The sequence below is a fragment of the Thamnophis sirtalis genome, unplaced genomic scaffold (genome assembly GCF_051295495.1).
Source record: "Thamnophis sirtalis isolate CommonGarterSnake01/CBP01778 unplaced genomic scaffold, rThaSir2_p1.2 scaffold_2, whole genome shotgun sequence".
NCBI lineage: Eukaryota > Metazoa > Chordata > Lepidosauria > Squamata > Natricidae > Thamnophis > Thamnophis sirtalis.
In genome coordinates, this window is record NW_028261382.1 from 149,060,292 (window position 1) to 149,081,389 (window position 21,098).

Below are 21,098 nucleotides of genomic sequence, written 5' to 3' on the forward strand. Positions count from 1 at the left end.
TTATGGAATCTGTTAGAAAATGTTAAATTGTCATAGAAATTATATTTTTAAAAGGAAGAAAAGAAGGAACACAGAATTATTTTGATATGCCAAGGATTTTCTGCTAATGAAGATTAAAAATTCTTTAAAGAATCAATTACATCAATTCTGATTTTAATTAAATGAAATGCATTTAAGAATGAAGTGTTTTGATCCCAGTGCATATAAAACCCAACTTAAGTAAAATAGCAGACCACATTAAATAATCAGCCTTATAAAAATGACCTGAGTTTTGTTCTCAGAAAGTAATTCAACAGTATATCTGTCTACGTAAATGTCATTGGAAAGCACTGTAAATCCATAATGTACGATATTTATCATTTTTCTGATCAAACGCTGCTTACTATTTTGCTAGATTTTTTTAGCAAACATTTTTTTTTTATTTTTACTTAAGTTGCTATCAATCAAATATGAGCTGTTGCTTAGTTAGAAATATGTTAGGATAGCAATAATGACAAAAATAAAAACTCTAAGGGAAAAAATAAACGAGTCCTAGATATGTTTGCACAATATAATTATTTTATATTCTTCTAGAAGAACTTAAATATTTTCTGTATTGTTGAACAATAAAATGCATTGTATTAAAATAATATTCCTCTAAGTTTGCAAAAGTTATAGAATGTTATAAGCAGGTTTATTGCTAAATGGCAGAGTCTGTTGATCTTTCTGCATAAGATCTAATTATCCATCTATCTATCTATCTATCTATCTATCTATCTATCCATCACTCACTCACTCACTCACTCACTCACTCACTCACTCACTCACTCACTTGGTTACTTCATGACTCTGAAAGGCTTACAATTAAAACCTAACAGCAAAAAACACAGAATACAATACAACCATTCAAATAGTTCAAAACCTAAAATAATATCGTGCAAGCCTAGTAACATACAACAGTACAACCATTTTAAGGGCTCTACACCACTCTGATCCCCAGGCCAGATAGCAAAGGCCAACAAGGTCAAGGCCAACTGACTGGGGAGGGGTGGGCAGAAAATGAGGTTCCATAGGGCAGGTGCCTCAGACACTATAACTGCCTATAACTATAATAAAAGCTATTAATACTTATGTTTTATTGAGATCTAATCTCCATAGCAGTTAAGGAAATCTGTTCTTATATTAGGAGTAGAACCTAAGCAATAATACAGTTTGTATTAAGATAGATGAAAAATGATATTGAGAATATTCAATTTGCTGTGCAGTAGCTTGCTATTGTATAATTGTAATTGCTTGGCAAATTGGTCATTTTGAAGAGGTGATGAGCATATTACATCTATGTTTTTGTGAGCTTTTGAATAGTTGAAGAAATCTAAAATTTTCTTTTTATCACCTGGATGATAACATGACTAATACATGATTCTGCATTAATATATTAAAATGACTTCATATCATCTTGGTATTTTTCATTTAAATGTTGACAGTAAAAATGTACAAGTTCCTTCATTAAGACCTTCACCCTTGTTTTCTCTAGAAAAAGACCTATCAGTGCATCAAGTGCCAGATGGTTTTCTACAATGAGTGGGATATCCAGGTTCATGTTGCAAACCACATGATTGGTGAGTGAAGTACTAAATCTTATTGATGATAGACAGTTCTCCTAGATGTATTCATCATTGCCTCTAAAATTAAATTGAGTTAAGGAGAAATTAATTGTATAACCGTCAATGATTTACCCAGGTGTGATAATTTTTTAAAAAAAATATTATTAGGCCTGATAAAGCATTACCATGTTTTATTTTCTGCAAGGGCTAGTTTAGACTTCTGCAGAGAATCATATACTACTGCCAGTCAAAACACAGGTGATTAACAAATTAAACTTCTAATCATTTTTGCATTATTGAAAACTAACAGGAATGGTTAATGAACTGGTTGTTAGCTTTCCACAGAGTTTTAGGCAGGTTTTAATTTCAGAAATTATTATGATAATGACACAACTGAGTGCTGCTCAAGTACCTTGGTACCAACAACAAAATTGGCAAATTTTGTGACTAACAAATGTAAATAATTCAATTGGTCATAAAATAAGAGTCTATGTAGTACTTGAACAGCCTGAAAACCCTCTAGAACAGTATTCAAGATGAAATAATATATTTAATTAAGAAAACAGCCAAGGTCTGCTTCAAATAATTCTCAAAATATGCAATCAACATTTTAACAGTCATTTTCGTTAGTATTTCCACAAGGTATGAAATTGAAAATGTACTTAGAATATATCACCTACAACCAAAATTACACCAGATTAAAATCCTGGCATGCTATTGTCATAATAATACATAAATGCTAACCTTAACATTAATGAGGACTTGCAATAAGTTGTGACTCAGTATGTATAATACAAAGATTCTTATGCTTCTGTAGTAGATGATAAAGTATTTTGTTTCTGTAGCTCTATAAGAGGTCCTTGAAGCTCTCTGAACTTGGATGCTTTCTTGCAGATGTTTTTTTTAATCCAAACTAGGTTAGCACTGATTATGTTACCTAGTTTGGGTAATGAAACATCTGCAAGAAAACAAGCAAGCCATCAATCCTGAGTTACAAATATTCTCTTTTATTGAGCTTTATATTAGTGTATAGCTGTAGCAGCAGAATTTGTGTTAACGCCTATCAAAAAAAAAAAAGTAAGAAAATAATGTAAATAGGCTGGCAGCCATCTAGAAACCTTTTTAAATTATTAATTAGCTTTTCATATGTAGATCAGTTTCTTTTGTTCAGACGTCAAGATAATAAACCTGTGAGATAACAAACATAAGAAATATGATGATGAAAGTGCTTTATTAAAACCCATTCATTAAGTTTTGTAACTGGTCAAGGTACTGATATTGGTTGATTATACCTTGCCTTTGAATTCAGCTGATACATGACAATAGTTTTTAATCTACAATAATCTGAATTTTCCAAGTAGTCAGTTCAAAGTAAATTGTCAGTAGAAAGAAACCTAGTATGTAGATACAATGTATACAGACATTTAACTGAATTTAGACTAAATGAGTACAAATAAATTTTAAGATCTTTTAGAGAACTAGTATCATTCAAAGGGAAGACTGAGACACGAATGTCCATGAGGAAACTTTTAACATGTCAGTGATAGGAATGAATGCACAAAAAGAGGAAGACTTCCTCTTTTTTAGTGTGCATCACCTGATTGTAAAAAACTATGGAGCTTCAGTTACATTTTCTCACCCACTATTTGGATTTTTTTTATATATCCCTGGTGAACACCACTGATTACAGCACACTTAACCATCTCATATCTGCTATCTATAGAACATGCTTTTGGTGTACCTTTTTCTTTTGGCCTTCCTTTTAATGTTTTAATTCTTACTTTACAATGTTAAGAGTAACTTCCTTGGGTTTGAAAGTGAAAAATATATCATCTTATAGAAGCTAACTTCTGAAAGAAAAAAAGAAAAAATGATGCATCTTTAGTGTCAAATTATATATGTTTAATCCCATTAAATCCAAATGCATCATTTCATCCATGTATTAAATTATTTGTTGAAATAAATTTGGCAAGATTTGATCAATAAAATACATTAAGTGACTGGAGAGACATTCTATGTTTTAGCCATGTCTGCAAAACTAGCCTGAGTATTTGGGATCATATATTGAATCAGTAAGAGCTGAGGTGGCGCAGTGGTTAGGGTGCAGTACTGCAGGCCACTTCAGCTGACTGTTATCTGTAGTTCAGCGGTTGTAATCTCACCGGCTCAAGGTTGACTCAGCCTTCCATCCTTCTGAGGTGGGTGAAATGAGGACCCAGACTATGGGGGCGATATGCTGACTCTGTAACCCGCTTAGAGAGGGCTGAAAGCCCTATGAAGTGGTATATAAGTCTAACTGCTATTGCTATAATGTACCTAGAATATTTGACACCTGAAGTGAATAGACAAATTTTTAACACACTCAGACACACACACACATACACACACACACTGCTGAGAGCCAAGCTAGAAACTGGGAGATTATAAGTTCTTGTCCCACATTAAATATGAAGCCAGCTGGTGTCCTTGGGCCAGTCAATCTCTCTCAGGCCTAGGAAGAACATAAAAGCAAACCACTTCCAAAATCTTGCCAAGAGAACTGCAGAAGACAATCACTAGGCATCAAAACGAATTTGAAGGCACATTTTTTTTCTTCTATTATTGCTGTGCTGCTGCTGAACAGTTGCCTGACACCAATGACTTTCTTCAACACTCATTTCTAGCTGCCTCAAAATTAGCCTCCTAGTTGTCTTTGGCAGGACCATCCTTACTGCAGGTACTTGGGTCAGACATCCTCCCTCCTCAAAGCAACACTGTATTGACTGAAGCCGTAAGATGATGCTTCATAGCATAATAGTTGAGATCACACATTATGATAAACCAGTATCAAGCAGATCACATTAGGAATTACTGTATATCTGGCTTCTTAATTTTGCTAGAGAAATGTGACAATGTTGATGTGCTGCTTTATCTTGATCTAAGTTGCTCTCTATTTACAGATAAGAAATTTCATCCAATCTAGTTTTATTATGCTACCTGTGGGAAGGACCTAGAGGTTTTTTTAAACAATAGTGCCCAATTATGCTATACTACTACCATGTTAGTGTGAATTGTACTGAGGTAACTGATTACTGTGGTTTTGAAGATAAAACCTATTCTGGAATTTAATGCATGGAATATGTGTAACATGCTATGACCTAAATATATTATGATATAAAATAGGCATCTTTTAAAATACTACTCACATGTACTTATTTTAGAATAATAGCAATAATAGCAGTACAGTTCCAGATAGAATTTACCATGACTTAGATTTTTCAGGTATTCCATTCATATTTGTTCAACAGATCCAAGTAGTTATACGGTTCTGTTCAAAGTCTCAAAAGAACTTGCACATTGTTAGCCATGCTGGAGATTTTCACACTCCAAGAAATGTCAGGTGATGGGATTTAGGAACAATGAAGGAGTGACCAGTATCAACAAATGCATAAGATACTAAACATTCCCCAAACATATTGTTTATGGTCTCAAATTATCTCTGTTGTATTTTGTTAGAGGTAAAACTTGGCTTTTAGCCTAGGCAAAAATGTTTAAAGAAATACAGTGTGAAGTTCATTAAATGTTAACATCTATTTAGTCCAATGGTTCCCTGTTTACATCTTTTCATCTCACTATAGTTATGGAGGATTCTAATCTTGCAAAAGAAAGCTTCCCATGTAAATTGGGAGGTCTAACAGGTAAGTGTAGTTCCATAACTGCTTAGATTGTACAATTGTCAGATAATACTGAGTGATGGTGATGAACAACTATTTTATGATACTTTTTCAGTCCAATAATATGTAAGTATTAAAAATGATCACTAATAAATCCAATTAAAACTATATCTCCCAAATTATAGATACTGGTATTATAATCTTAGAAGATATTAATATATTCCAAACAGCCATAGAAAATTCTTTTCATGAAACATAGTAAGCAAAACTGTATGTCACTGTATGTATGAAACAGAAAGTTCATATTCACCACTGAAGGCTGATCAAAGTGACAAAAAAGGGATAGAGGTTGTAACAATCCTAATAGTACAGGTCTAGTCATGGAATTGCAGTAATAAAAATTATATAAAAAGTATGGACTAGGTAATGGGATAAAACAAGTTCTAAAAAATCTTATGTGTATTTCTGTGTCCAGATTTGTTCTTTCAACAAATAGAATGAATAGATTTCTATTCTACCTAATTTTTTATTTAAGGGCAAAAAATAATAATAAATAGTACCCTTTATGTAATGCTCTTTAGTACTGTCAAGATCTTTCCAGTTATGCAAAGGCAAATTGAAACCATTACCATGTCACTGTGTTTGAGGAGCAATGATTTTTCCCCTCTGAAAATGTTCAGTTTCAAAGTATCCAAACCTGGAGAACTGTAATTAGAATTATGAATTAACCTGAAAATAAAGTTTCTTTCCCCAAATAATTTAAATCTACAATAAGGGGGACACTATAGATTGACTGAAAATATCAAAATGGGTAAATATTTTTGTTTTTTGTTTTTCTGTTTTCATGCTACTGCCACTCAGACTGCTTTGCCTGTTTTATTAATCAGGAGAAAATTTTACGCAGCTTGGTTTTTACACAGACTGAAAAAGAATAAAAGTTAAAACCAACAGCTTCTTCATTCAGTTCATATGTGCCTGAAGAAACCCATATTTACTTTTATTTCTCTTGAGGTGTATGTTTTGTGAAAATCTTGCATATTGTATAAATAATGCTTATTATTAAAATGATTGATTGATTGTGGGCGATCAAGTCAGTGTTAAATTTTCTATATGATTAGCTGTCTTTAACCTGGTCCTTAAGTCTTTCAATGATGCACTTATCGCACCCTAATTTGAGTTTATCCACCATGCTGCTGGTCTTCCTGTTCTCTTTCTTTCCATCTTTTCACCTTTCCATCCATGCTGGCACAGTGGTTGGAATGCAGTATTGCAGCCTAATTCTGCTGACTGCCAATTGCCAGACGTTTGGCAGTTTGAATCTCACTGGCTCAAGGTTGATTCAGCCTTCCATTCTTCTGAGGTTGGTAAAATGAGGACCCAGATTATTGGGGGCAATATGCTGACTTGGTAAATTTCTTAGAGAGAGCCATAAAGCTCTCTGAAGTGGTATATAAGTCTAAGTGCTATTGCTATTGCTATCATCTGTGTCTTCGTATAGTTTCTCTAAAGTATCATAATTTGTTCTTTGAAAGAAGACTAAGTTGATTTCTTCAATGGTTCACTTCTTTCTTTTCTTGGTTGCCCACTATATTCATAGGAAGTTTCCCCAAAAACAAATTACAAAAGGATCGATATCTTTCTATTCCGCTTCTTCAGAGTACCACTTTCCTTGGCATCGTGTCACAGGGAATCCAATTGCTTGCCATATTCTGATCTTTGTAAGAAGATATATAGACATCATGGATATGGTATCTGAATATGTTTTCCAAGGTCTTCATGACTATTCTACCAAGTTCTAATCAGGGTATTTCTTGATTAATGATTCCTTTACTATTGATGGTTAATCCTAAAAGGCAGAAAGTATCTACCACTTATATATCTGTAACTTCTAAGGTTGGGTGTGGTTCTCACTCAAGACATAAATAATCAGGCTCAAATTACCCTACTTCAAATACATTATGCAAAAACCCTACTCCAATAGAAAAGATCATCATCTTTGTATTTAATTTTAGCCCATTTTTTTTACTGTAATCTTTCACTTTTGTTACTAGAACTTGCAGATCCTTTGCATTTTTAGCTATCCAAGTAGTGTCATCAGCATAGGGAAAATTATAGATTTTTTATATCAGTTTTAAAACCACACTCATCTTCTTTAAATTCTGCTTCTCTTAATATAAATTCCAAATATATGTTGAATAAATAATGGGACAATATACAACCTTGTCTCCTGTGCCAACCTGGAGCCAGTCGATGCAAATGATGGATGTAGATAATTTAGTAGATGTCATAATTCAGTATCACGTATAAGTCTAGTAGTTTCTGGTAATTGGCTTATGTAGGAAAAAAATGATACTTTATTTTTTAAAGTCGAATTTAATTTCCGATGAAGTAGTAGCCAAAGTAATACATTCTCTTTTTATTTTAATGTGGTTTTTTTAAAAAAAAAACTACCATAGTTTTTAATACTGATATTTCCAGTAACTTAATAATGTTGGACCATAAGTACAGAATTCCAGGATGATCTTTTATCTTATCTATTTGTCATTTGCTTCATGAAATGCTGAGGGGAAAAAATGAAGTCTGCTTTGTTTAATACTACAGAAAGTTACCCTCGTGTGGGCAATGCTGGCTTATTTGAAAAGCTCATAAAGGGTTTCTGCCTGGACCATACAAAAGGCATACTTTCTCTTTAATAGCCATCTGTACAGGAGAGTTGAGAAGTGGGCCAGGTCATCTCTCCTCAGCTGTCATGGTATTAACGTAGGTAATGGAGCAAGCTCTGCGTTCTGCTGGGTGTTGTTTTTCATAGATGTTCATCGATTTGCAGATAATTTTATTTTTTCTTAGAGTTATAGAGCTAGAGTTCTTGGAGAATAACAAGCACCAAAACATTTTGAATGACTTTATCTCTGTTGATTTCTAATATAACTTTGGTCTAAAAAACAGTGTTACACCTACTGTGCAGATGGCTGCATGATTTGTAAACCAGCCAAAACATTTAAACAAATGTGTGATCTGGGGATAGATTAAATAAAGGATAAAACGGAATGTGGACCACAAATTCTAATAATCAGATGATTCTAAGTTCTGTGCAGTGTGCAGAGACGACAACAGTGACAGCAAGAAATGATTGCCAGGCCAGCAAGGAGTCTAACAGAGCACACAATGGAGCCTGTGGCCTAGTCAGCCTCAGTTTGCAAGCTGCAGATTTGCTGTACAGCTGGCTGCTCTGTATGGAGACATCAGATAAAACTTATGTAAAATGAAGTGTTATTGCTTAGCATGAATTTGTATGAAGAGGGGATTTGCTGACTATAACTGAAAACTGATTCAAAGTGCCAGTGAAGCAGATAGAAAATAGGTATAGGTTTAAAGGATCTGCACAATTTAACCAAAAATAATTACAGGCTCAAAAAGGACATACACTAGTGTAAACAGACTGCCATTCCTTATATTTAAAATCATTTGACATTTTATATCCTATGGTCAGAAACCTCCAAATACATTTTTAAAATGCCTATTCCATCTTTTACTTTACTGCTGTATCTTAATCGATAGCTTTGATTTCACATAAAAACCTAACGTTGAAGGAATTTAGGGTAGCACTTCTCCAATAGACAAAGAAAGATCTATAAGGTGGGGTGCAAGTATTGTGATAACTTTTTCTTGTGGCACACACAATTTGGGAATTTGCTTCTGCTGGAAACCAGGCTAAATCTTTGATCGTTGCATCCATCTTTCAGATGCCAGCACAGTTTGCACAGATTTTTTCAAAAAAGTGTTCAGCAGAGGCTCTGCAGAAGTAAAAATCTTGACAGCACTTGCCCAATGAGACTCATGTAAGCAAAAGTGACTTTGGGCCAGTCACTGCCTTTCAGCCCAACCTCCCCTCATAGGATTGTTGTGGGGAAAAGAGGATGAAGAAGTATTAGGCACCGTGTTTCCCTGAAAATAAGCCTTACCATATTTTTTTGCACATGCATACAATATAAGCACTAACCCACCCCAAATAAGTCCTACTTAAGCACCTGCGCAGCCAGTCAGCCACCCATTCCATCTGGTTGCTTGTGGTGCCATCGTTGTGAGACAAGGGGGGGAATAGAGCTGCCCCACGCACCCTGCACCGGCTTACCTCAGGGCCCTCACAGCCAAGCCATCCATGCCTGACACCTGCCTCACAGTGGCAGCTCCACCAGCCCCATCCAGCAGGACAGACTTGCTGGCCTACTTCTTCTGCTTGCTCGCATGATCACAACAGAGCAAAGCCCAAGCATTGTGCTGATGCTGCGGTGTTCTGACCTAGACTTCCTCAGCAGCACAAAACTAAGTCCTTGTCCCGATAAACCCACTTTATTTAATTTACAATGAATTCCTCTCCAGCAAAGTCTTTCCTCTCCCAAAGTCTTTCAAGCTAGTTCACAATTACTGACCTTTATCAGGCTTGGAGAGTGGCCAGGCTGATATCTTTCAGATGCCACATTACATGGCAAGAATGCAGGAATGAAGTAATTGTCTTCTGCAAACACCCCTCCCCTTTCGCTCCTCTTTTATTCCCTATGGGAGGGGCCATTCACCATCCACCTGTGGCCTTAATCTCAAGTCGACCCTTCTTCCTTAGCTGTTCCCTTCATCTGGCAACTCTGTGCATACACACACTGGGAACAGGCTCCAGCTGTTTGTCTGCCTCACTGATGTCTGACTCCAAAGGCAGCTGATAGGTGTCAGATGACTCTAGCCCCATCTCTGCCTCCAATGCACAGCACTCATCACAGCCTTCTCCAGACTTCAGGACTGGCCATGTTCCTCCCCAACCTCCTCACTTTCTGAATCTGATGCCAGCTCCACTGCCCCTGGCAGGCCACAACATGTGGCCACGAGGCAAGGCAAGTGTTGATATGTGGATGACTTGACTGCGGGAGCCATGAAGTAAGCTAGTACAGAGCACTCCACCCCACACCTTGCTACATTGGCACTGGTGCATCACGCATCCTCCTGTCCTACCGTGAGCAAGCAGAAGAAGTTGGCCTCCCAACTACTCTAAAAGTACATAGGAAAAATTAAGACACCCCCTGAAAATAAACCTTAGTGCTTATTTTGGAGCCCAAAAGAAAATAAGACCAGGTCTTATTTTTTGGGAAATACGGTATGTTCATTACCTTGAATTATCTACAAAAATAAGTGGGACACACAAACACACACACACACACACACACACACACTCAGCTCATTTGTTACTACCATTAACGTTTTTACCAGGAAAATAATTTCTTAGTAAAGTGACATACAAATTAAATTATGTTTGGGAAAATCAAGTTGTATCTAAGTATGCATAACCCAAAATAATATTGCTATTTTTCAGTTCTTGCTTCCCACATAACCATCTCCCCTCTCCCCTCTCAACAAATGTTTCCATCGTGGCTTCAGATACATTTGAACATAAAGCTTTACCAGGATGACTGGGTTTGATAACAGCAGCAGGATGCAGTGAGCTGGGCTTTGAAATAACAAGCCTTTCTGACACGTCAAGATTTTTTTTTCTTTCCAGTAATGAAAATATAATATAGAATAAGTATAAAAAGTATAAACATTGTTCTACACAGAAACACATACAGAGTAAATCTGATTTATAATGTGTTTTTATTTTTGGCTTAAACAGGAAGATAAAAACAGCATTAGTTATTACTAGGTGACTGCTTCTGTGGCTCTTGCCCCCAGGTAACATTTACAATTTCCAAATGTTACAGGCAGGGTGAAGGCACTTAAGCGGGGGAAAGACTGCAACAAAGGTCCTTGCAGATGGTCGGTCCTTTTAGAGCCCTTACGGATTGGCTTCCCTGAGGTTTGATATTGAAGTGGCTTCTTTTTCCTTTGGTCAGACTGGAATGGCAGGTTCTCTTTAAACAAACACAAAACTCTGCCTGGGAGCTTCCCTAATGGAGAAATCTAATTAGATGGATTTCTTATGGCACAATTTTCACATTTTTACATATTGAAATAACACCATGGTGCAAAAGTACATTTCAGGACAAGGCAGTTCTCTGTTGGCTGAAAATGAAACGTGTAGAGTGCATTTTTTTAAAAAAAATGAAAGAGCCTGAATTGTCATGGCAAAAATGGTCTCATCCCCTTGGCTGCGTTGCTTTGAGTCTTTTCCTGTTGCTATAGTTGTTTTCTTCTGAAGAAAAGCAGGCAAGAGAAAGTGCGTGTGTGTTTCTGTATATCTGTGTTAAACTTGAGCTATGGCTATTGCTGCCTTTGTGAGCTAAGGGGGTTTCGTAGGTCACCTTTAGAATTTTCTGCCTATGACAGCAGTAGCTACCTGCCAAGATTGCGAGGCATCTCGCAGCTCTCAGGATGGAACTCGTGGCCTGGTAGGCCGCAGTTGGAGGGGTACATATTTGCTGTACAGCTGGCGTCACTGTATGGGGCAGCAGTGTGGGCTGTTAGGGAGCTGGAAAGGAGACAAGCATGAAATTTCTTCTAACCCCAACTCTGTTTTTCTATACTGTTGGCTGCTTCTCAGTTCCTTGACAAAAAAAAACCAATCAGGCACCCTTTAATCCGCCTGTGATTACCAGTAGTATAAAAAGAGAAGCATAATGAGGAAAAATGCCTCATTTTGTTGCCTTCAAAAGCCAACAAATTGGAGTTAACTTGACAGGAAGTGGCTTAATAATTAGATTATTTATTTATTCCTGACACATATCCCCCTGTTACTAGTCTCAGGAGACCCTGTAGATGGTACGATTTTCAAGCTGCCATTACTTCGCTGTCTTCTGTGAACAAAGAAGCTACTGTCTATCAGTCAATTAAATGCACTCTTTAAGCAAAGGCTGAGAAGTCCTCAATGGAAAGAGCCCTGGGACATTGTGGCTGATGATTCCTTTCTCTGTACTGTACATCACACTCTCAACTATGGTCCCTGCAGAGATGGAATAAAGTCATGCATTAAAATATCACTTGTTGATTTGTTTGCTAATGAAGAGCCATTGAAATGTTGTGTATTTCTCTAGCTTAATTGTTGATGAAAAGATTTCTTGCTCACATATGTAGTTATGTATTTAAGTAACCATTATTTAAGGTTTAATAAGTTAAGATCTGTAAATCAAGAGGAGAAAAAATATAGAGATAATGTGGATATACCAGATATTCATGTGAAAGAATATGCATTAAAGATAATCTCTGTATAATTATGCCAGGCCTTTACTTGATACAGTCAATACACTGTTACGGTTCAGCTTGAAACAGGTATGATGACAATGTTCATATCTCATTTTACTTTTGAATTTATTTAAAACCATAATTATGGTCAGAATTATTTGAGGAAGTAGTCCAAGGAGGATTAATCTTCTCTTCTGCTATTTTCTGCTTCTAAATTCTCTCCAAAGCTTCCAAGATCCCATCAATGGGGGGGGGGGGGGGAAACCTACAGGCCTCTTCTATTGTGATGTATATCTTTGAGTAAACGTGGAAAAGGCTACAAACTCCCTCAGCTAGATCATGAGTGCCACCACCTGTTTGCTGGACCCGTGTCCCTCCTGGTTGGTCTCGACCAGCAGGGAGGTGACACAAGGCTGGCTCCAGAGGATCGTGAACACCTCTCTTCAGGAGGGATCTTTCCCGCAACCTTTGGAGGAAGTGGTGGTGAGACCCCTCCTTAAGAAGCCTTCTCTGGACCAGTTGTCCTTAAAAACTATCGTCCAGTTTCCAACCTCCCTTTTTTAGGGAAGGTTGTTGAGAAGGTGGTGGCCTTCCAACTCCGACGGACCTTGGATGAAGCGGATTATCTAGATCCCTTTCAGTCTGGTTTCAGGCCTGGTTACTGCATCGAAACCGCTTTGGTCACACTGACTGATGATCTCTGGCGAGCCAGGGATAGAGGACATTCCTCTATCCTGGTGCTCCTTGACCTCTCAGCGGCCTTCGATACCATCGACCATGGTATCCTTCTGCGGCGGCTAGAAGAGGTGGGAGTGGGAGGCACCATTTTGCGATGGTTCTCTTCTTACCTCTCTGACAGGTCGCAGTCGGTGTTGGTCGGAGGACAGAGGTCGACCCCTAGGCCCCTTAAATTCGGGGTGCCACAGGGCTCGGTCCTGTCCCCTCTCCTATTTAATATCTACATGAAGCCGCTGGGTGAGATCATTCGCCGGCACGGGATTAAATATCATCAGTATGCGGACGATACCCAGTTGTATCTGTCCGCCCCGTGCCAACTCAGTGAAGGGGTGGAAGTGATGTGCCAGTGCCTGGAGGCTGTCAGGGTCTGGATGGGAGCGAACAAGCTTGCACTCAACCCTGACAAGACCGAGTGGCTGGAAAGGATGTTGCCCCCCAAGGATAGTCCAGATACTCCATCTCTAAGCCTGGGGGGTGAAATCTTACACCCCTCAGAAAGGGCCCGCAGCTTGGGTGTCCTCCTGGACCCACAGCTGATACTAGAACACCATTTGTCAGCTGTGACCAGGGGAGCTTTTGCCCAGGTTCACCCGGTGCACCAGTTGCGGCCCTACCTGGACCGGGAGGCACTTCAAATGATCACTCATGCCCTCGTCACCTCAAGGCTCTACTACTGTAATACGCTCTACATGGGGCTGCCCCTGAAAAGTGTTCGGAGACTACACCTGGTCCAGAACGCAGCCGCGCAAGCGATATTGGGTGTACCGAGATATACCCATGTTATACCCATCCCCCGCGAGCTGCACTGGCTCCCTATTGGTCTCCGAACACGCTTCAAGGTGCTGGTTATCACCTTTAAAGCCCTACATGGATATGTAGGATATCTACGAGACCGTCTTCGACCACATACCTCCCAGCGTCCGATAAGATCTCACAGGATGGGCCTTCTCTGGGTGCTGTCGACTAGACAATGTTGTCTGGCGGCCCCTCAGGGGAGGGCCTTCTCTGTAGCTGCCCCAGCCCTATGAAACGATCTACCCCCAGAGATCCGGACCCTCCCCACTCTCTCGGCCTTCCGAAAGTCTATTAAGACCTGGCTATTCCGGCAGGCCTGGGGATGTTGACCTCTTGAATGAGGTCCAGCCCCACTAAGGTTGAGTGCGTGTTGTGTCTTTTTAACTTGCCTTGTCTTTCTATTTTTAAATTTTTTAGTAGTCTTTTAAATTGTTTTTATGTAAGCCGCCTGGAGTCCTTCGGGATTGGGCGGCATATAAATTTATTAAGCATTTAAACATTTCCATGATTAACATTAAACATTTCCATGATTAAAATTAAAGCTTATATTTAAAGCAAACAAATGTTCAAATATGAAGCAAAGATTTCCCACATCATGCCTGTAAAATATATTGAAAGAACTAATGGCTTAACAATCAAATAACTGTGTAGCTACAATAATTAATATGCATTATTTTATTTTTTAAAGACATTGAATTGTTGTTTCTTTTATTATGCTTTCTATTCTATTCTTTTTATAATCGCCACTTCTAACAACAAAATTACTGTGGAATTCATTTTTCTTCCTACATGTAATTTTCTAGAATGAGGTAGGAATTTATGTGTTCTTCAGATATTTTGGACAAGGACCTATCAGCCTCAGGTAACATCAGCAAACTATCTAGAAGTAAATTGTCCATATCTATATTCTGTATACATTGGAATCAACCATACCAACCTTCTTATGCATCGCATATCCAACACACACTGACTTCTTCACATTGCATGAAAATGTTGGGAATACTCTTGTCTACATATTTGTTTGAATATCAATATACTTCTATTTATTCATGTACAAACAGAAATATAGTTTCCCTTAATCTGCCAGATTAACTTGGTTAGAAGAAAAACAGAACAAGTGGATTCTAGCATTATTTCACTCGCACAGATCATCTATTTAAATATTCACATAGGGTGCAATTGGAATATTCATATCTGGAAGAAAAACAAATATGTCCCTCCTAGCATTTTCTCATGTTTCATTAGATGTTGTAGTACACGACGGATAGCTCAAGTTTTGTTTCTGTTAGGCATCATTTACAGCAAGAAAAAACAAGCCAAAGGTACAGATTGCTTGGATGCACTGATTCCATGGTGGGATTTATAATTTGTGTAGGTGGGCAAACAACCAGTTTGGAATTAAGAAAAAAAATATGCTTCTATACTGGGAGGATCAGGTGTATTGAAGCAGCACCTCTAATTTCTTAAAATGAACGTCCTGTGGAGATCCCCCAAAGAGCTGTATGATAGTTCTGCAGTAGGGGTTGAAAACAATACAGAGTAAAGGAGAACACAGATTTTGTTCATTTTCTTCATCCATTTCGCTCTTCTTCCAATAGCTATATTCTTTTTAAGTCATTTTGTAAACTCCTCATCTGTTTCTGGGCGAAACATTAGATTTTAATTTCAATCAATAGAAAAAAATCATTCTGTAACCCCTATAAATTAAGCTAATTTCAGAATAAAGGTTTCCTTTTTTTCTTATCCAGTTATTTCAATTTATTTTATTTATTTAAAGAGGCTTGGACACTGTAACATTCTACAGAGGGTTTTCTGGGGGAGGGATTCTTTCAGTAATTGGCAATTAATATGTATCAGGGTTAATTTAAGGAAGGCCCTACCTTCTATTCAGACATATATGTCCTGGTTAATATCCAATTATACACCCCTTCCTGCTTACGTCTTAATATTTTGGATATGATAATCAGAAACTTGAGCAATGTTAATGAGGATCGTGGAGCACAAATTAACCAGTGACATATTCAATGATCCTTGCTTAGATTTTTTTTATTCTGTTCCACATAATAGTAAGATGATATTATTCTTTGAGAATTGCTGTTGCCTTTTTTATTTAAGAAAAGAAATGTGCTTCACCTAGTTTGTAGTATTTACATCATCATGTAAAACAGGCAGTGTTATCTGTGATGCAGCAATAAAAGCATTAAGCTTACTATCTGATGGAAAGCATACTCATTAACGTAGGACAAACGTAGAATGCAAAGTAGGCTTTGGATAATATTAAAGCAAGAGTTCAAAAATTGATAGTTCTATGAAGGCAAAGAATGTTTCTTTGTGTCTGATAATAGTTAACTATAAATAATAAAATGTTCTGCTATTTGAGATAGTTGTATCTCATGTTTCTGCCGAAGTTTCCATCTCCAACATTGACCTTCCTCAGCCAAGTGCTAAGCAGTGGCCTTGCTGGTTTCATTAGAATGATGCAAGCAGGGTTAAAACATTGTGCCATAAGTTTCATCTTTGCGGGAGATGGGGCAATGTCATAAAACATTATCACAAATCATTATCATAACACTGAAGTGCTGCTTTTGTTAGTCTGATCCACCTTCCTACCCCCCTTCATAGATGTTGTATGCCAGGGGGTCAAACTAACAGCCTGTGGGCTGGATGCGTCACATGCAGGCCACACCCACCTCACCTCTGCAAAAGGAAAAAATGTCACAATACGTCACGTGATGTGATCAAGTTTGACACCTGTGCTGTACACAGTCTTGACATGTAGCTTCTCACGGACAAAGAACTATGCTGACCTTTATAATATCACAGGTTGCATACTGTTGGCAGTTCAGGGGTTGCAGATGTGCACACATTCCTGAACCTAAACATCCTAAACTACTCCCCCATCAATCCGGATTAGTGTACCGTCTAATCTGGATTGATGGGGGAAAGGGAAATTATTTAACAGAGAAACAACCATTTTGAATAGGGTGCATGGGCTAAAATTGGTTGCCACATGATTTTCAGTTTTTCCAATTAGCTTGCTTAAGATATGTATTGAAGGAAAAGATAAAAAACACAACATTTTATATGCTTGTTTTGTCAAATAAGTAGATTCCAAATGTTATTTTGGGTCAGGAACCCAACTATGTGTTTTCTGCTGATCAAGAATCTATGTTTCAACTTTACAGGTGTAGATTACTAGCCAGGTCCTGTGTTCTTATTTGCAAATAAGCATTTATTATAGTAAGTATTTATTTATTTTCCAGTAAGGTCATAAGTCATTGCTTGCAATAAGTACTTAGGGGTGATCTGTGCAAGACAGATCCATTCATTTTTCTGTACGGGTCGACAGACGTCAGATTTTAGGTGCTTGGTACCACCCCCAATTATTTTGTATATGAAGTTGAAAATACTGTTCCCAACTTTTTCAGATAAAGATACATTTGTTAAATAGCTAATTTTTTTCAGAACTTTCATGACATTGGAGTCTACTATATTTAGAGTAGGAACACAGTCTGAGCTCTAGGAGATTATCCTGCATTTAGACAGGAGACAGATATAATGTCTTTACTCATAGATAAACTGCAACTGGTAAAACACTGATGCTATCAATATGTTGATGAAAATCCTACAGATAGTTCCTCCAAATTATATCAACTTGGAAGTCTTGAACAAATTCTTTAAGTTAAATGTTCAGAAGAAATGACTTATTTAAAATTGTGATTTTAAATCAATATAATTTGAACCTTTGTACATTTTTGGATTTAAAAAATTTATACTTTTGCATAATTCACATAACTTTTCTAGAGCATTGCTTGAACATTAGGCATTCTGTGCTGAGATGTTCTTCCATTGTTTTCCTTCATTTCAAACAGTATAGAAGAATCTGTAGTATGAAGGGGATGAGCAAATCTTAGTTGCACTTAATGGGTTTTATACTGATTTATCCTGTAGCTATGCCCTATCCAAACATATCATTTAATTTTCCTATACTAATTACTGATAAGAAGAATAGAAATGTAGCTAAATTTATTTGCACAATTTGGGGTAGCATAATGTATCAAAACGCTATTACTGTTGTAGTATTTAATGGGAAGCTTTTCAAAATGTTATCTATTTCCCACTCCAGTAAAGCTTCTCCAGCTCCTAAGGTTTACACTTAATTGGAATTTTTTCTGATGTTATTCCTTGCTTAGAAAAGTCCTGCTAAACTGTTGTCTTGGGTCAGTATTTTCAATAGCTAATGCTGCAAATCATGTAGCTTTAAATAGCAAACCTGAATATCCCCCCCCCACCCCCTTTATATGCTTTGTTATAATGAAGCAACATCAGTAAATTGCAGTGAAGGGTGATGGTTGCATAGGGATGACTACTACACCTTGGGGTCCCTTTGTACCAGATTATTTTTTTATTGTTGTTATTACTTCCCATCTTCTTTATTCTCTTGCTACCAAACTTGCAGTTGAACATCAGTTCAGCACAAGGGATCTTTAAAAATGTTGTGGACTGGGTTTTGTTCTATTATTTTTGTTTTGTTTTGTTTTGTTTGTTTTGGTCTCTTGTCTGCACTCGAATACAGTTTATCTCTAAACACTTGATATTCTTAGTGGTTTTGGGGATACTTCATTGATGTCACTTTAGTTTTGTTGACTACACTCAGAATATTGTTTATTATTTCTTGGTTACAAGTAGTGAATTTATGTTAAAATAACATAAAATATAATATGTACAATATGCTTTTGTCTTTTTTAATGAATTTCTTTCTGAAATATTTTTCTCTGAACAAAATTATTGATTCAGAAATATTCCCTAATTAATGCAAGGAAAGTATATTTTCTAAATAATGCTTCATAGGGAATTTGAGCCCTTGTTTCTGTATTCTACCAATCTTTGCATCTATAATAATAATCTGAAAGCAGTATTTCAGCATTAAAAGACATATGCCATTAAACTTATCTTAAGAAAATATTAGTTTATAAATATATGGGTAATATTTAAAAATAGTTGTATGTATTCTATGTTATTTGATTTTTAAAAAATAGTATTATAGTTGCAGAATATAAAGGACCCTCAGCTTAAAAATTGCCTTGAGGATCTCAATTACTCTCATTTTGGGTATTTTTATTAGTGTTTGTCATATGTTGATTTATATTTATGAATTTATTCCATCCCATTTGCATATTAGAAAGTTGATTGCAGCCAATTGTGATATACTCAATTAACCAGAGTTAAACAAACTGAGTCATAAGAACAGTTATATAAAGTCTTGATGTAATTTTAAAGACAATTATGCCATTAACACTTGGGCCTTTAGAAGACATGGTCTAAATTAAGCAGTCCACTGATAACAAAGACCCTTGTTAATTTCAGAACCATATTCTCTGGATGGTGGTTCTGTTCCACATGGCCCAGCAGAGAACTAATGCTTTGGATTTACACTCCCAAAAAGATCAATGATGCATTTATTTCTTTATTTAAATGATTTATATGGCTGAGCATCTAAAACACTGCTCAGGGCAACTCATAACCACAATGAAAGCCAGAACTATAAAAAACATACATTGTAAAACATCTTGGAATGACCCACAGCCATCTCCAGACATTCTCACTCCATCCCAGGATAAAAAGACAAATCTTGATGGCCAGTCAAAAGACTAAAGGGGGGGGGGGACTGCCAAATCACTGAGAATAAAGGTATTCCAGTCATGGAAAAGGCACACTTCCAAGGTGCTACTAGATGGCAAGATTTCAAGGAAGGGGCCCAGGATATGCCTACTATCCCTGATAGGATGGCAGATACTCTCAGTAAGAAGTGGTCTCACAAATAACCTGGCCCCATGCCCCATGCCATGTAAAGCCTTAAAGGCCATAAGAAGGAAAGTGGGAGACAGCACAGCTATTGCAATAGAAGTGTAAGGTAGGCGAACTAGAAGCACCCAATACCGCTCACACTGCTGAAATCTGAAGTGGTAGCTTTCAAGTGTAAAATGCATTGAAGTAATTAAAAGAGTAAGGATCCTGAGGATTACATTCCCAGTGGCAGATCCCTATGCTAAATGTGCCCAGATTCTTTTGTTCTTTAGAAAAATGGGGAAAATGGTCCACTTTAAGAAGATATTCAGGCAGGAAGATCTTACATAAGAATTTTTATAAAAACATATTTAGTGGTTTTTATTCTGAATGTTTTTATCATGATTCAGGGATGCTTTTAGTACATTGTAAGCTAATTAAAGCAAGTAGCTTACAAATGCATATAAACAAACACTAGACTAGTTATAATGATACATTTTTCCAGATCACCCATAGCAAATATAATTTGCAAGTACATTTTGAAATGGTGCTCAGCCTATTTACAGAGGGCTTTGGAGGCTGGGGATGCTAGAAAATTAGTATGCTAATCCTTAAATGATTATCTATCTATCTATCTATCTATCTATCTATCTATCTATCTATCTATCTATCTACCTACCTACCTACCTACCTACCTACCTACCTACCTACCTACCTACCTACCTACCTATCTAATCTATCATCTACCTACCTATGTACCTAATTTATATGACCATTTGTCAGATCTAAGGCCAAAGATGATATAGTAAGATCCAATCAAGCTTACATCTAGTGAGACAGAATTTTCCAAGTCTGTTATAACCTTCTAACATGAAGTTTGGTTACCCTGAACATTTTCTTCCCTCCTCCATACAATTCAAGACCGCAGTCTCTTGTCTTGTGGCCCCTCTCTAGAATGTGCAGCCTCCTCCTTGGGAAGTGGCAGTGGTACTACTGTATACCTCCTGCAAACACTTTGTTCAGTTGCACATTCCATCACACCAACCATGTCACCAAAGACAGTCCAGGGCAGCATACAATAATCCAATATTTAATTCTAAGAGCATTATGGTAAAGTTTGTCCTTTATAAATGTTGACTTTTAAAGTTGGTATATTTTACTAGATATATATCAATATAAACATTGATTGATTCATTTATATTTAAAAGTCTTATATAGCCATACATCTTTTGTGCCATAGCCTTGTGCTACTCAAAGAACAACAATAAAAACATTCAAATTATAAAAGCACCAAAGGTGAGACCTCCCCAGGTGGGTCCACGTTCACATGTACTGGGCTCCATCATATTGTACCCCAGTGATGGAGGAAGAGCCAGCCTTT

General features: G+C 37.1%; 1 protein-coding gene across 6 annotated transcripts in view; it reads left to right on the forward strand.

Moving 5' to 3' along the window:
* ZNF521 (zinc finger protein 521) overlaps nucleotides 1-21,098 on the forward strand; it is a 355,589-nt gene that overhangs the window by 187,897 nt on the left and 146,594 nt on the right. For all 6 annotated transcript variants that reach the window (XR_015695657.1, XM_087707161.1, XM_087707157.1 and 3 more), the window contains one exon: nucleotides 1,514-1,598. Coding sequence is in view for 5 of the 6 variants with exons in the window: in XM_087707161.1 (XP_087563287.1) it covers nucleotides 1,514-1,598 (85 nt within the window). In the remaining variant the exon portion in view is untranslated. The remainder of the gene's footprint in view (nucleotides 1-1,513; nucleotides 1,599-21,098) is intronic.